The sequence below is a fragment of the Thamnophis elegans genome, chromosome 5 (assembly GCF_009769535.1).
Source record: "Thamnophis elegans isolate rThaEle1 chromosome 5, rThaEle1.pri, whole genome shotgun sequence".
NCBI lineage: Eukaryota > Metazoa > Chordata > Lepidosauria > Squamata > Colubridae > Thamnophis > Thamnophis elegans.
The window spans coordinates 2,311,217-2,327,165 of NC_045545.1; the positions used below are offsets into that span (position 1 = coordinate 2,311,217).

The window sequence follows — 15,949 nt, forward strand, 5'->3', positions numbered from 1 at the left end:
AAGTGCATTAAATAAGGCTGGAATGTACCACCATGCCCTCAGCATGGAGACGTTTTTTAAATAATAGACAAGTTTAAAGATATTAGCAAATTTGATTATTATTTTTTGCCTCATCATCAGAGCACATTACACTCAAGGTTGCAAGTTCTTATATTTCCTTTACTGTTTTTAAATATGAGTAGAAATTTGGAAGTACTAGCCACATAAGTTAGCAACCAGAGAACCAGTTGTTGAGCAAATTAGCATCTGAAGCAATCATTTTATTCTGGTTATTCTCACCAGGACCGTTCACGCTTAGACAATTATTCAGAAGTGATTGGAACTTTAATCACATCATCTCTCTGCTGCTCATTAAATCGGGTCGTTTTTTTCAGGTTTCCATGTTAAGATTTGCATTAATTTATTAAAGTTGATTTATTAGGCTTATATTGATTGATTATGTGTCATTAAGTCCTTGACTGTTAATGACCACTCGCTAACAGATAGATTTTCTCCATGTTGATCTGCCCATTTCAAGGTCCATCTGATCTTCTAATGGTGCACCTATCACTATGTAATTGAGTCAATCTCCTCTCTTTTCTTTCTCCTATGGTGGCAATAGAACCATCTCTAAAGAAGTAGGCCTTCATATAATGTATGAAGCTATTTTGAGCCTGGTCATTTATACTCCAAGTTAGAAGTCTGGGTTGATTTGTTTTCATGGGTCATTGGTTCTTGGCTGCCATGCTATTCGCAACATCTAAGCTCAAAAGCATCAGTGCCTCTTCTTAATCTGCTTCATGGAGGCCTGAAAAGACAGCGAACATCTTCTGAGTCATTTTCAAACTTCTTCTTCTTGTTGTTCATTCACTAAGTCATGACTGACTCTTCATGACCCCATGGACCGTAGCAAAGCAGGCTCCCCTATCCTCCACTCTCTCCTGGTGTTTGCCCAAATTTATTTTCATTGCAGCAATGACATTATCTGATCATCTCATCCTCCGCTGTTCCCTTCTCCTTTTGCCTTTAATCGTGTCCATAGCATAATTCCATATTAATAACAGTTTTGAAAAAAATATATTAAAAGATTCCACATTCAGATGTTTTGGGAGAGCTATTTGTGTTTAAAAATCAAAGAGATTATTTCAATGTCAAGAACACACTTTCAAAACAAAGAATGAACGTTCAAAAATTGTGCACATCACAGCTTCTTTATAGCCTTGGCCCATGGATTTATTTTCGAACTCTTCACAAGAAACACATTCATTTATTATTCCCATCCATATTTAGCCAATTTATTTCATAAGCGTTCCTTTTTCTTTAAAAACCCGTGATACTTTCTATTTCAGTTTACCAATTAATCCCCTCACTTTGCTCAAGCTGAAATCTGCTTAATGTAATAGAGCAGTGGTTCCCAAACTTGGCAACTTTAAGACTTGTGGACTTCAACCTTGAAGTCCACAAGTCTTAAAGTTGCCAAGTTTGGGAACCTCTGTAATAGAGAAATTGTTATCAACATAATGAATTGAGATGTACTGCTCTTCAGTTCCCATAATCTCCAGTCAGTATAGTTGGCTAGAACGCACCAAATTTGAGATGGCTGCCCCACACCATTTTCAGTTCTTCTGCATGCCAACTTTTAGGAGGATGTTTTTTTATCCAATATGTCTAATTGCAAAATAATAATATGCTTCCACATGGAAAATTCACTATTCCAAAATGTATTTTATACCCAATTTTAAAAATATAGTATTTCAAATAATTAATTTCTCTTTAACTCTTATGCAGAGTAATATGATTCTCATAGGTTCAATGATTGATACCACAATGCATCATTTGTAAAAATTGGCTCTTAAGGGAGTGTCTGAATCTTTAGACAGTAACACTAAAGCTGTTGTTCCAGTAACTTTTAAGTGAGTGAAATGATGCATCATAATGCAACACTTTTTGAGCCACGCTACTTCAAATGGGCTAATTTACAGAATGCATCTAAAATCTGAAGCCCATGATTCCTGCGGAATTCAAATTTGGCAATTTTTTTAATGGATTTATAACATCAAAAATATCATAAAACAGTTAATGACATAATACAAAATGTCTTAAAATATTTCCTATGCTGGCTGTGCCTGTATAGTTCAGCGTGGGCTAATTTCAAGGCAGATAAATCTCTGAATGTATCCCAACCTTTCCAGTGAAGGCAGAACATTAGGAGTTCTGTCACTGTTGAAGGCATTGAAGAATCTGCTAAGGAAAATATGTCTTGGAAGGAGATCTCATTAGGTCAGGAGGTGTATAGTATGCATTGAAACGCAATGCTGCTGGGCCAGTGTATGAGAGAGAATGTTCACACAGACCTTAAATTAAGCACATAATGTAAGCTAAATTTATACCAGCACTTGAAAGTTAAACGTGGCTTGGTATATATTATGCATCACTTGTGATCATCGGGAGTGTTCTTATGAAATAGGATTTAATAATCATGATATTGAAATTTCAAGGAGGAAGTCTGAGGAAGAACGTCAGAAGAAGGAAGACGAAAGGGCACGGCGAGATTTTATCAGACAGGAATATATGAGGCGAAAGCAACTGAAGCTAATGGAAGACATGGACATTGTCTTAAAACATCGGTCTCATTTTTCCAAACAGAAGAAGGCCCGTCCAAAATCCATTCATAGGGATCACGTTGAGTCACCTAAAACGCCAATCAAAGGTCCTCCAGGTAATACCGTCTTCCAGAAGAAGACATACTGTACTTGCGCCCCTACACCAAGCGAGAGCACTTACACTCCTATACCGCTTCGCGGTGCTTTTTCAGCCCTCTCTAAGTGGTTTCACAGAGTCGGCGTATTGCCCCCAACAATCTGGGTCTTCATTTTACCAATCTCGGAAGGATGGAAGGGTAAGTCAACCTTGACCCTGGTGACATCGCTAAATTGCGACCAGGCACAGGCGACAGAACTAGCCTGCAGTAGTGTATTCTATCCACTGCGCCCCACGGCTCTTTCCCCTTGGGTTAAAATAAGAGCATATAATTTTCTAGGATCTATTAATCCATAAACCCTCTTAAACCTGTTCTACTTTTTTCTTTCTTTCTTAAATCCGTTCTACTTTTTTCTTTCTTTTATGGGGCTTAAATGTTTCGGGGGTAGACTCTTTCTTTTTTAATGGACACATTTAAAATTACAACAGCGCTTAAAAACTTGAAAACCCTTTTGAATTTTTAATATTTCTGCACACAAGTATGACCTAAAACACAATCTGTTTCCACATGCGTTATAGAAAAAAGGAACCCAATTAATGAGTCAAAAGCATTACACTTGTTCACTTATTTGTTGATGAAAATGATCTAATGTTACTTATATGTGACAAAAATATGCAAACTTTTGCTTTCAGTAATCCCATCCCCAAGGAACAATTCATTAAAGCCAAAACTTTCTCTTTTGGTTTCATCCGTGCAGAGAACATTATTCAATAAATAGGTTTCTGGCTTTTCCTTGTGGTTTTTCGTACATGGCTGACAGGCAACCGTGTTCTCTTTGGAGAGTAATGGCTTTCTACTTCAACGCTGCCATGCAAATCATCATTGTTCAGTGTTCTCCAGATGGTGGCAGAGAAAGTAGTTATTAAACATCAATACAGCTTCCTTTATGGATAGTTTGCAGGATATATCTTGATTACAGGTAGTCCTTGAATTACAAATGTAACGCAGCCTGCCCATTCCATTCGTAACTCAAGGATTCGTGGGAGTGAATCTCATACCTTGAACGGGATCACTCCTTTTGCCCACACCTTCACTAATCAAACGCAAGGTGCCAAGGTATTTCAGGGTGGACAAGGCCATGGGAGGGGGCTAGTGATGGAAGAGGCCACATGCCTAAGACCACCAAAGCCCCCCCTAATCCACTGAAATACCTCATGCTTCCCACAATTGCTTTTTCCCTCCCCACCCAACCTGCCACTCCAGGTCACTCACCATGCAAAGATCTAGCAAGCAGCCTTCTCTCCAGCCCCTCATCCGCACGCACCCTTCTGCAGTTCCATTTAGGTCTTCAGAGGCCTTGCCCAGCATGTTACAGGCCAAAATGTTGGTTATTACCTTTAAAGCCCTACATGGCTTAGGGCCAGCGTACCTTCGAGACCGCCTATTGCCACATATCTCCCCACGGCCGGTGAGATCCCACAGGGCGGGCCCCCTTCAGATGTCGTCAGCCAGCCAGTGTTGGCTGGCGGGCCCCTGGAGGAGAGCCTTCTCTGTGGCTGCTCCGACCCTTTGGAATGAGCTACCCCCAGAGATCCGGACCCTACCCACTCTCATGGCCTTCAGGAAAGCTGTTAAAACCTGGCTATTCCGGCAGGCCTGGGGCTGTTGACCTCATTGTTGAGGTCCAGCCCCGATTAGAACGAATGCATGTGGTTTTGTGATTTTAAACTGTCTTTTTTTCTTGTTTTTTCTTTCTTTTCTTCTTCTTCTTTTTTTTTTGTAAGCCGCCCGGAGTCCTTCGGGATTGGGTGGCATATAAATTTTAATAATAAATAAATAAATAAAATAAAATGGAGCTTCTGAGCAATCTGCCCCTCGGAAGCTCCATTTTAGCCGGCATTGTTCAGAACGAATTTTGCAGGGCCTCTGTGGTTCTTCGTAAGGGCAAACCGCCACGATGCTGCAAGATTTGTAGTTTTGGGACTTGTTCGTAAATGCTTATAACCTGCTGTGTCAATGGTTTTTTTTTTTTAATTTCTTTTTCTCAGTATCGAGCCTTTCTCTTGCATCATTAAACACAGCAGACAATGAGAGTGTGCAATCAGGGAAGAGGACACCAAGGTAAATTTTCAATTTTCAATTCTGATTCTTATAGAAATTATCTTAAAACCCTAGCACAATGCTATTCATTATGTGCCACAGCTACTTGTATATAATCAAGAAATCAGTGGCTGTGGTTCTTACTGGTACAAATAATGGATCTGTTCCTATGATCACATTGCTTCACAGTGGCACCACGTAGGAGGGAGAAGGAATGGCCTTGAGAAACAGAAGGAAGAACTACTAGCAAGGCAACAGTCAGATAAAAGAGGCTTGAGTCCAGTACAGGGATGTAATCTGAGTAAATGCCTCCTTAGTTCTCACAAAGATAAGGCGAGGGAATGGGAAAGCTCATTTAGGCAGGCAAGTTCTTGTTATTAATATTGCACTGGTTCGGCTCCTTTCTCCAAGGCCACTCTCAGTATTGATAGGGAGTGAGCCCATGGCCACTCCCTTGTGGGTTGCCAGATGTATCCTCTCTGATTCTTTTTAACATCTATATGAAACGGCTGGCATGATCACCTGATACCATGTGTTCTGACCCCCCTCTTTGCTCGTTCAGAAACGACAGCCACACACAGCTTGCAAAGGAATGTCTTTATCAGTCCCGGCTCAAGCTGGCTGCAAGCCCAAAATAAACATAGATAAATTCTCTGGCAAAAAGTTAAACAGCAAATGCAAAAACAAACTCTTACAGCAAACCAGGTTTATATAAAGCAAATCACTTATCCAAGTGGTTTCTCTGAATCATGAACACGAACTGGGAACCTAGACTAGAACAGGCACGGAATGAACGAATGAACGAACGTTGACTTCTGCAACTAGGGCGTGGCACCATCAGTCTTTTATCCACAGGAGGAGGTCCTTAACGAGCCCCAGCTGCTTGTTATCTTCTCCTGTGAGCATCCTGAAACCACTCACAGGAGGTTTCTGTGTCAGTCCGATAGCAGCTCCAAAGCCTCCTACCGAGCCACAACACCATGGGATGAGATAGCATCAGTATTCAGATCATACACAGCTTCACATCTCCGTCCCTCATGATCCAATAAATGCTGTGGCTGCCCTTTAGGAATACTTGGAGGCTGGGGGGGTGGGTGGGGTCTGGATGGTAAATGGCAGGCTTCAGCTGAACCCTGGCAAGCCAAAGTGGCTGTGGGGTGCAAGAAACTTCAGGATCCAATCATTTATCATCTTTAACTCTGGATGAGGTTGCATTACGCCAACCCGATCCGGTGCACAATAGCACAATCAAAGCCCAAGTGGATAAGAGGGCCTTTACTCAACTTCGTGTTGTGCCTATTGTGCACCCTTACCTGGATCGTGAGGCCCTGTGCGTGGTTGCTCATGCCTTACTCCTCTCTCGGTTGGATTACTGCAATCCACTCCAAATGGGGCTACCTCTGAAGAATATTCAGAAGCTTTAGCTGCTGTAGAATGCAGCAGCGGGCATAATTCTGGGATGTATAACACTGCTTGATGCACGAGCTACATTGGTTACCAGTTTGCTTCTGGGCCCAATTCAAGATGTTGGTTATTACCTTTAAAGCCCTATATGGCATGGTCCATCTCACCCCATTGGTGCTCACCCACCCAATTTGTGCCAGTAGAAGAGGCTGCTACGGACCCCGTCTGCTAAGGAATTCCAGCAGGCAGGTTCAAGGAGAAGAGCTTTTTTCTGCTACATAAGAGACATCTCTCATATTTATATATTTATTTAGCAGTATTTGGATAGCAGTATTGGAGGGGCTGCCACAAAGATAAGGGGGTCAACCTATTCTCTAAAGCGCGTGCTGGCTGAGGAACTCTGGGAGTTGAAGTCCACAAGTCTTCAAGTTGCCAAGGTTGGAGACCACTGCTGTAAAGCACCAGAATGCAGGACGAAAAGCAATGATGGAAACTAATCAAGGTGGACCCAACCTAGAACTAAGGAGAAATTTCCAGACAGTGAGAACAATTAATCAGTGGAACAACTTCCCTCCAGAAGTTGTGAATGCTCCAACACTGGAAGTTTTTAAGAAGAGATTGGAGAATAAATGAAATGAAATGGTATAGGCCTTCCTGTCTGAGCAGGGGTTGGACTAGAACGGGGTGTGTGTGTCAAACTCGCGGCCCGCAAGCTGGATGCGCCACGTGCTGGCCCCGCTGGGTTTAGCGAAGGAGAAAAAAGTTCTGATACGTCACGGACGACACCATGACGATGCGAGTTTGACACCCCTGGACTAGAAGGTCTCCAAGGCCCCTTCCAACTCTGTTATTCTGTTATATTTGTCTTTAGCTATTTCCACATACGTTTTTCGCTTTAGTATCAAAAATCAAACATTACTTTAAGCACAATGTGTTTTCTGTTTATGGTCTTACTTTAGATCGGAGTCCGTGGAAGGATTCTTATCTCCAAGTTGTGGTAGTCGTAACGGGGAAAAAGACTGGGAAAACGCATCAACTACTTCTTCAGTAGCCTCTGCTACAGAATATACAGGTTGGTGTTACAACTGTAGTTTGAAAGAAACTCCTTGGGAAACCAAATTTTCCCAAGGAGAAAATGTTGAATTTAATCCATTTCTTCCGGCCAGCTGCATGTTTGGTTTTCAACAGAGAAGAATAGTAATCCCCTCACACGCTCCGTCTTCACCCGTTTCCCACTTGACTGCAAATTGTGCTAGACATATTGCAATATGGCTAGCAGTTACTTCCATTGGAATCATGTTTTTCCACTTTTATCCAGGAATCTTGCATTTTTATGGATAGTATGGGTAAGAAAATCATAATTCTTAATCCATATGCGAGTCCCACCAGCCCCCCTTCCCCCCCAATATTTTTCAGAGACCCCAGATTATGCCACTCATTTTGGTGGCAAAATGATGATTTTCATCAGTGCCTGGAGCTTTGAATGTGCTAAATTGCTTTCTTGCTTTTACTGTTAGTTTGTTAACTATCTTGGCTGCTCTGTGTATTTATTTTTGGGGTGTTTTTATTGTTTTTAGTTGTCTTAACTGTTTTATAGTTTTAGAATTGTAAGCCGCCCAGAGTCTAAGACAGATGACTGTTCTGACCCTCCTCGTCCCACACCAACACACACTCTGAGCCAAAGATAAGTTACGGCATTTAATTAACAGGCAGACAGGTCCTTGGCAGCAAACCGGCACAGATAAGGCTTGGCAGCAATCCAGCCTCTCAAGCTCACAATAATGTTCTCCAACATTAGTTCCTGCGTTGACTTCTGCAAAAGGGGTGTGTGCACAAGCAGTCCTTTTATAGCCTGGAGAGGAGCCTAATGACCACCAGCTGAGTGCAATTACCTCCTGTAACTGCGCAACTGTTCCTGACGCCTATTAGCTCTTCGGTGCCGGGCATCCAGGAACAACTCACTACTGGCGTCCGGATCACTCTCTCTTGTCTCCTCCCCACTGGTCCAAGGCTCAGGCGCCTCCTGGTGGCCAACCAGCCTCTCTGCGCCCTGCTCGGAGTCGGAACCTTGTCCAGGGTCCTCCATATCCTCCAGGGCCGACTCAGAGGGCCCCTCGCTGTCGGAGTCTGGTGGCAGCTCCAATGGCTCCTGCTGGGCCACAACAGATGACTATGGAGTTCGAATGAATGATCATAGTATTTAAGGCTTGTTTTTCTAAATCGTATTGATCTTTTTTGACGTCCTCTTCCTCTCCCTCCCTTTTAAAAAAAAATTAGGACCAAAGCTCTACAAAGAGCCCAGTGCAAAATCCAATAAGCACATCATCCAAAATGCACTTGCCCATTGTTGTCTGGCTGGGAAAGTAAATGAAGGACAGAAGCATAAAATACTAGAGGTAAGAATAACCTACAAAGAAATAAAAGGAGAAAAGTTCAAATCTAAAGCTGGGAGTGCAGTAGGTGGCAGAGGAGTAACTAGATAGTTCAAGCTATTATTTCAAACATATTTAATGAATAGGCTGGTCTCAATGTTTTTAAATATTATTTTATCTCCCTGTTAGTATTTTTATAAATAACTCAAGGTGGAAGTCATAGCTAATACTCCCTCCTCCTATTTTCCTCAGAACAATAACCCTGTGCGGTAGGCTGGGCTGATAGAGAGTGACTATCCCTTAGTCACCCAGATATGAAATACTAATGGTGCTATCTACCATATTTTTCAGAGTATAAGACACACCTTTCTTCCCCCCCCCCCCCCAAAAAAAAGAGGGTGAAAATCTGGGACGTTTCTGAATCTGATTACAGCTTTTTTGGCCTCCTGAAACCCCACCCCATTTGGGGAAAAAATGGATGTGCAGAGGATTTGGGGGGCCTGCAAAGTGTTCCTGGGGGCTGGGGAGGACCACAATGAACAAAAAATGGGCTGGTTTCTTCTCATTTTTGTCCCCCCCCCAGCCCCCAGGAGCACTCTACAAGCCTCCCAAAGCCTATGCAAGCCCTGTTTGTATGAAAAATGGGCAGTTTTTTGCTTGCTTTTGCCCCCTCCAACCCCCAGGAGAACTTTGCAGGCCTCTCAAACTCTCTGCATGCCCCATTTTTCACAAAAAACAAGGCGTGTAGAGGGTTTGGAAGGCCTGCAGAGTGCAAAAACTTTTTTTAAAAAACTACCTCTTCAAAACCTTGGCGAGTCTTATTGTCCTGTTATATACTGTTTTTACATGTTTATTCGCACAAACATGCCTATCACTTGTTTAATTTATAAATGATGGCAATCATCCACAACTAAACACATTAATTCATTCTATCAAATTATTACAAGTATAATTTAAGACAAGTGTTTCTCAACCTTGGCAACTTGAAGATGTCTGGACTTCAACTCCCAGAATTCCCCAGCCAGCGAATGCTGGCTGGGGAATTCTGGGAGTTGAAGTCCTGACATCTTCAAGTTGCCAAGGTTGAGAAACACTGATTTAAGAGATCCCAAATTATTTGTTGCTAGTTCTTTTGTGCATTTCATACCGCAAAGCTGATGTAATAACAACGACTGTTTTAATTCACCTCTTGAACCCGGAATACTTTTCTAAGAGTCCAGGAAAAAATCCCTCGTCCTTAAAAGTATTCAAGTTGCATTTTTATCTTTGCCACAATACCAACTTTCTTTTCTCTTTTATTCCCTGAAGGAAATGGAGAAATCAGATGCCAACAACTTCCTCATTCTCTTCCGGGACTCCGGTTGCCAGTTCCGATCTTTATATACATACTGCCCCGAAACCGAAGAGATCAGTAAACTGACTGGGATCGGCCCCAGATCAATCACCAAGAGAATGATCGAGGGGCTGTATAAGTATAACTCTGACCGGAAGCAGTTCAGCCACATACCCGCAAAAACGCTCTCCGCGAGCGTTGACGCAATTACTATCCATAGCCATTTATGGCAGAGCAAAAGACCGGTAACTCCCAAAAAGCTCTCCTCTTCAAAGACATAGCTACCTGTGGGAAGTTATTTGGGACAAACTTGCACTTCATATTTGCTATTATTACTATTACCGATTTGGTAACCAGGCTCCTTTGAAGAACAAGCTCTCTGTTGTCGTTGCCAACTGGAATGTAAACACAGTGTTGAAGTCTTGCAGAAAACTGACACTTGCATCATGAACAATGGATTCACACCTGGGGATTTTAGTTGTTTGCTCATCATATCTGGTGTTCCTTTCCTCAGTTCTGCAGTTCTCTGAATATTTGCACACTTAATGAGACTGACGTTTTACATTTACTGCCTTATAATACTGTTAATGCTTGTTTTGGAATTTGCTTCTGTTTTTTATAACTTCACTGGACTATTGTGTCTTACATGCCACATCATTATTATTATTATGGTTGGTCACACACCATCAGCCAGATATTTTAGACTGGATTTGGCATTTTTATCCACCGATCAAGTCCTTCCCAAGCAGCTGGGAATAGGCAGATATTTTTTTATTTTATGAATATCATGCAGATAACAAAAGGCACAAGCCTGACTCACAATAAAATTAAGCTTAGCTAAACTCCTTTTTAACTCTGATTATTGTTGTTATTATTTAAGCACATCTTGTAAGACATATGCAGGATTGCTGCTAGCATGTCTTAAGCTCTAATAGGGAAATGTGGTGTCTGCTAATGTTGTGAAGACATCGTCCTTATATTTAACAATTCATCACTGATCCAGGGTAGCATGAAATGAAAACGTATGCACTGGTAGACTTTTTTCCCCTATCCTTGTTTTCTTCTTAAACAGGCATCTATTCTTGAGTTTTGCCCAAGCTTCTGCTTAAATTGCATCCTGTAATTTTGCACAGATTCTCCCAGCTGTAAGGAAACAAAACTCCACATAAATAAAACAATACTAATTGTATACAGGCCAACATAAGATACATAAATTGGATCCATAAGTCGGGAACGATTGCTGACATTTAAAATCCAGGATTAAATGTGTTAAAGTAATACGCTTCATGTGGGTCTTTTGGAGGAAGTAGAAAGAAAAAGGTGTATCTGGTTTATGATCAAGATGTTGCCCATTATATGGACCAAAATTAATTTTCTTCCCACAATATAGGTTTTATTTGAGTGATTTACTGCATTGGTTAGATTTATGACAAACTAAATCTAACTGAAAGGAACTAGGGCAACCTACAATGTAATGTAAAAATATCACCAGGACATCTTTTCAGTATTTATTAAGGGCTGTGTTGCATCTGATTACTTTGGAAAAGTAATTCCTGTTTGGAACGTTGATTAACTGACAGGAGGTAGCATTTGAACTTGAAATCCACCCTTATTTTTCCTATTGCTTTTTTCACATCCAAACATCGGACAATTTAGGTGTGGGGTGGGAGGGAAGCTTGGTGGAACCACATTCTCAGGAAAAGACTTGAATTACTGCTCCGGTTCTGTTTCAGTATTGTAAAAAGTGTTGAAACTTAGACAGTATTGAACTATCTGTCTTATGCTTGAATTTTATAATATGTCCTGCGGAGGAAAATGTGTAAAACCGTTCTATACACTTCTCCTGTTGAAAAGCTTGATTCAGGCTAGTCTTTCACTACAGTTTGATTTTGTTCTTTGTATAGATGATGTACAGGAATGAAAAATCCTAAATTTAGAGAACACTTTTTTTAAATTATTAAACAGCCCTAAGCATCAATGTCTCTGGGTTGCTCGTCGAATTTTTTCAAAGATGCAGCCAATATTTTACTGTAATTTATGTTATTATATTTATGTATATTTGTTAAAACTATAAAAAAAAATGAAATATATTTGTGGTTAGTTGATTCCTACTGCATGTAAAGGATAGGGATATCTAACTCATCTTTTATCCAAATGTAAACATATTGTATATAGAGAAAAAGTACACACAAACACACATATATATATGTATGTATAAAATAGGAGATTGTTCTATGCATTCTACCCTCTATGCTAATCCTCCAACTAATGGCAGAGGGAAGTTTTATTGCGAACTCAAATAAATGTACACCTAATTTAAAGATAGTTCAAGCATATCTATGGTTAGGAGAGAGAAGTTTGGACATACCATAATTGACGGTGAAAGAAGAAATTGTGTGTAAGAGCTTTGAAACGAAAGTATTCTTGCTTTAAAAAAAAAGAAACATTCTTTTAAAATATACACTACATTGATTCTTGCACACCTAAACAGGATGATTTCTAAAATGTAACAGCAGAGGATATTATTTTAAATTATTGAATGTATTATGAATTTTGTCTACATTTCAGAAAAAAAACATTCTGTGCAATGTCTAAAAGTAGAATGTGAATATTACAAATAAAAAGTCAAGACCCCTGAGATTAAAATTTTACTATACAGTATAATAGGAAAGTAATGACAGGGTTGAGGCTGGTGTTTTTTTTAATTTTTTAAGGTTGGACATTTTCTACTAACCATTTCTCTTCATTTGATATCCCATTTGAGAAAAGGAAAGTTTTTGTGAAGAAGCCCTGTGTTTTACCAGTGATAATACATGTGCGCCGGTTCTTTATAAGAAAGGTATTGTTTATATTGTTTATATGACAGAATTTGCCAAACGTCCTAATTTGGAGGTCAGGTATTTAAAGTCTGGCAGTCATGATGGCTACTGAAATTATATGGGAGAGGGGAAATGACTGTTGGGGTATGTTTTTAATTATTTGGCTGTTTAAAGCCAATTTCTGCTTATTTATAATTTAATGGGCACCGTCCGTTGAGAACTGTACAGTGTCTGTATGCTTCCTTGTCCACTTTTTTGGAGCATTGCTACTCCATTCTCTTTTTCAAACGCTGTGCTGTAAAATACTGTCGTATAGCTGCTTACTTAGTACAATGTAGTTCTTCTCTTCCATCTAAATAAAAAGCATGGCACCAAAATCCTAGTAGAGATGTTATTTTTTTATATACAATTTCAATTTAGATTACGTAGCTCTATAAGATATTATACTGCTAGTTACCATAGTTAATACGTGTTTTGTCCTCCTATCTGTGGTTAGGCAATATCCCTCAAATAGACAGATTTTTACAACAGAATTATCAACTACTTTAACTCAGGGGTGTCACACTGGCAGCCCGCAGGCTGGATGCGTCACACACACAGACCACGCCCACCCCAGCTCCGCGACTGGGGAAAAAATGTCGCGAAACATCACATGACAGCAATGTGACGTGGCAATTTTGACACCCGTCAAATACACCAAAAACCTTTTATCTAATGGGCCATTTGGGAGAGGAGTATCCGTTAAACCCAAATGTCAGTTAAATCCAAAAGATATCTTTGCCCGCGTATAAGAAGTCTGTCTGTCATTTTCCTAACGCGTAAAAACTGCAACAGGCCACTCAGTTTTTTTCAAGCTTGGGGATCATGCGCTGTAACAGCCATCTTGCCATAGTCCTCCTGGAACAGCCCTGTCTTGTAGCTACCTGTAGCTACCTACAGGTAGCTACAGGTAGCTACAACAGTCCCAATCCACTTCGAGCCTAAGAGAGTAGAAACCACAAAGTGCCCCTTTACTTCTTCCCAGACTCCCCAAACTGTCCACCATGACGGTTGCGAGGGTCAGATCACACCATATCCCATTTCCCTGACGAAGGTTAATCGTGGCAACTGGACCAAAGTTTATTAAACTGCGACATTTCGTTACTCATTCAACTAACTTATTCAGTCAAATGAATTTTTTTTTTTGATAGACACAGAGTCATAGAACCGTTGGAGTGAACTAATTCTTAACAGGGAGTTCTCCCCAAAATGAAATGCGAGGTGCAAATGTAGACTCAAATCATCCAGTCCCAAAGCATATAAAAAAGTTAAATCGTGGCAATTTCCCTCAGGGCCTTCCCAGCAATATTCTCAGTGCTACCTCCAGTCTTCCCATCAGCCGACCTACCCGTCTTAACCTCTCAAGCAACTTCCCAAAAAACATTAAACCTTGTTTTAACTCACTTATTTCGAAGAATGTCCACACTCAAATTTTGTCTGTTGCGAATGTCAAAAGTTTTAGTGTCGATCCATTTATGTATTTTGGCAACTTTTAAGGTGTGTGAACCTCAACTCCCAGAATTCCCCTGCCAGCATCTGTCCATATCTGCCCTTCATAAAGTTGGCAAGTTTGAAAAACATTTGAACTAGACTCATATTGTGGTTATAACTATAACCGTGTCAGTATTTCTGACTGATGTAAAATATTTATAAATTGGGCTCAATTACAGGTAATCTTCAACTTACAATCGTTGGTTTAGTGCAGGGGTAGTCAACTTTTTTATACTTACCTCCCACTTTTGTATCTCTGTTAGTAGTAAAATTTTCTAACCGCCCACCGGTTCCACAGTAACAGTGATTTATAAAGTAGGGAAGTAACTTTACTTTATAAAATTTATAAAGCAGAGTTACAGCAAAGCCCTACCGCCAGGGGTGGGTTTCTCCCCCGTTCCAACCGGTTCGGTTGGAACGGGGCTGGCGGCGTCCTCATGCACGCGCGCGGTGCCCGCATGCATACTAGCATCTGTGCGATGCTCCAGCTGCTCCTGGAGGATCACGCAGGCGCTGTATGCGTCCTGCGCATGTGTGGAAGCGCAGAACTCGTCAAAACCGGGTAAGGAGCGCGGGCGGGCGGGTGGGCCCTTCGCCGTTCCCGGAAGTTACTTGCTTCCGGGTTCGCCGACCAACCGGTTCGCAGGGACTGCCGCGAACCGGTTGAAACCCACCCCTGCCTACCACCCACCATGAAAGCTGGAACGCCTACTAGTGGGCGGTAGGGACCAGGTTGACCACCACTGGTTTAGTGACTGTATTATACTGGCACTAAAAAAAAGTGACTTATGGCCGTTTTTCACAATTACAATCATTGCAGCACCCCCATGGTCTCTTGATCAAAATTCAGACTCTTGGCAGCTGGCATGTACTTATGACAGTTGCAGTGTCCCGGGGTCAGGTGAGCATTTTTTGCAACCTTCTGACGAGGAAAGCCAGTGGGGAAGCCAGATTCACTTAACATGTTACTGACTTAACAACTGCAGTGATTCACTAAAAAACCGTGACGAGAGAGGTTGTAAAGTGGGGCAAAACTCACTTAACAACTGTCTTGCTTAGCAATAGAAATTTGGGCTCAATTGTCATAAATCAAGAACTACTTCTGTAAAATATTTGCTGTGTATTATCTCAATCGGTGGCGGAGTAACTGACTCGGGATCAATTTTTCCACCTAAACAGCATCTGAGAACATCTTTGTGTTGGGAGAGAAATACGTCTTCTAGTTTCTTCAGATGAACGAGAGTTTCCTCCATGCCTCCTCCCCAAGTACTCTTCAGGTCGCCTCTTATAGCACTTTGAAAAGTCACTGTATTCTTTGGTTACAAGTAAAAATATGAAGTGTTAAACCTTTTCATGATCAAAATTCAGTCCCTTGGCAGTTGGCATGTACTTATGACAGTTTTCAGTGTTGCCATACCTTGTGAAATGTATTAATTGCATTCCTGAAACTTTAATGCTACTCATTTACTATGATTGAATGATTAAAAATGATTAATATCATCTTTATATTGGCAGTACTCTAACAAACGTAGTATTTAGCGTTGCATCACTTGTCTTACCACATCAGCAAATTTACAAAGGCAACAAGACCGGGCAAGATCCTCTGAACATAAACATGTTTATGAAAGTAACCAAACATGCATTATGATTTCTTTGAATCACTATTCTTTTTTTTTTAAAAAACATACTTTAAAACTCATTGTACAAGAAT

At 40.9% G+C, this 15,949-nt stretch overlaps 1 protein-coding gene across 1 annotated transcript in view; it reads left to right on the forward strand.

Moving 5' to 3' along the window:
- The window catches only part of CAMSAP2 (calmodulin regulated spectrin associated protein family member 2), an 81,150-nt gene extending 68,945 nt beyond the window's left edge, over nt 1-12,205 (forward strand). Inside the window, exons 13-17 of the mRNA XM_032218877.1 lie at nt 2,478-2,698; nt 4,729-4,801; nt 7,144-7,256; nt 8,462-8,580; nt 9,865-12,205. Coding sequence (XP_032074768.1) covers nt 2,478-2,698; nt 4,729-4,801; nt 7,144-7,256; nt 8,462-8,580; nt 9,865-10,170 — 832 coding nt within the window. The 3' untranslated portion in view covers nt 10,171-12,205. The remainder of the gene's footprint in view (nt 1-2,477; nt 2,699-4,728; nt 4,802-7,143; nt 7,257-8,461; nt 8,581-9,864) is intronic.
- Nucleotides 12,206-15,949: the final 3,744 nt, after the last annotated feature.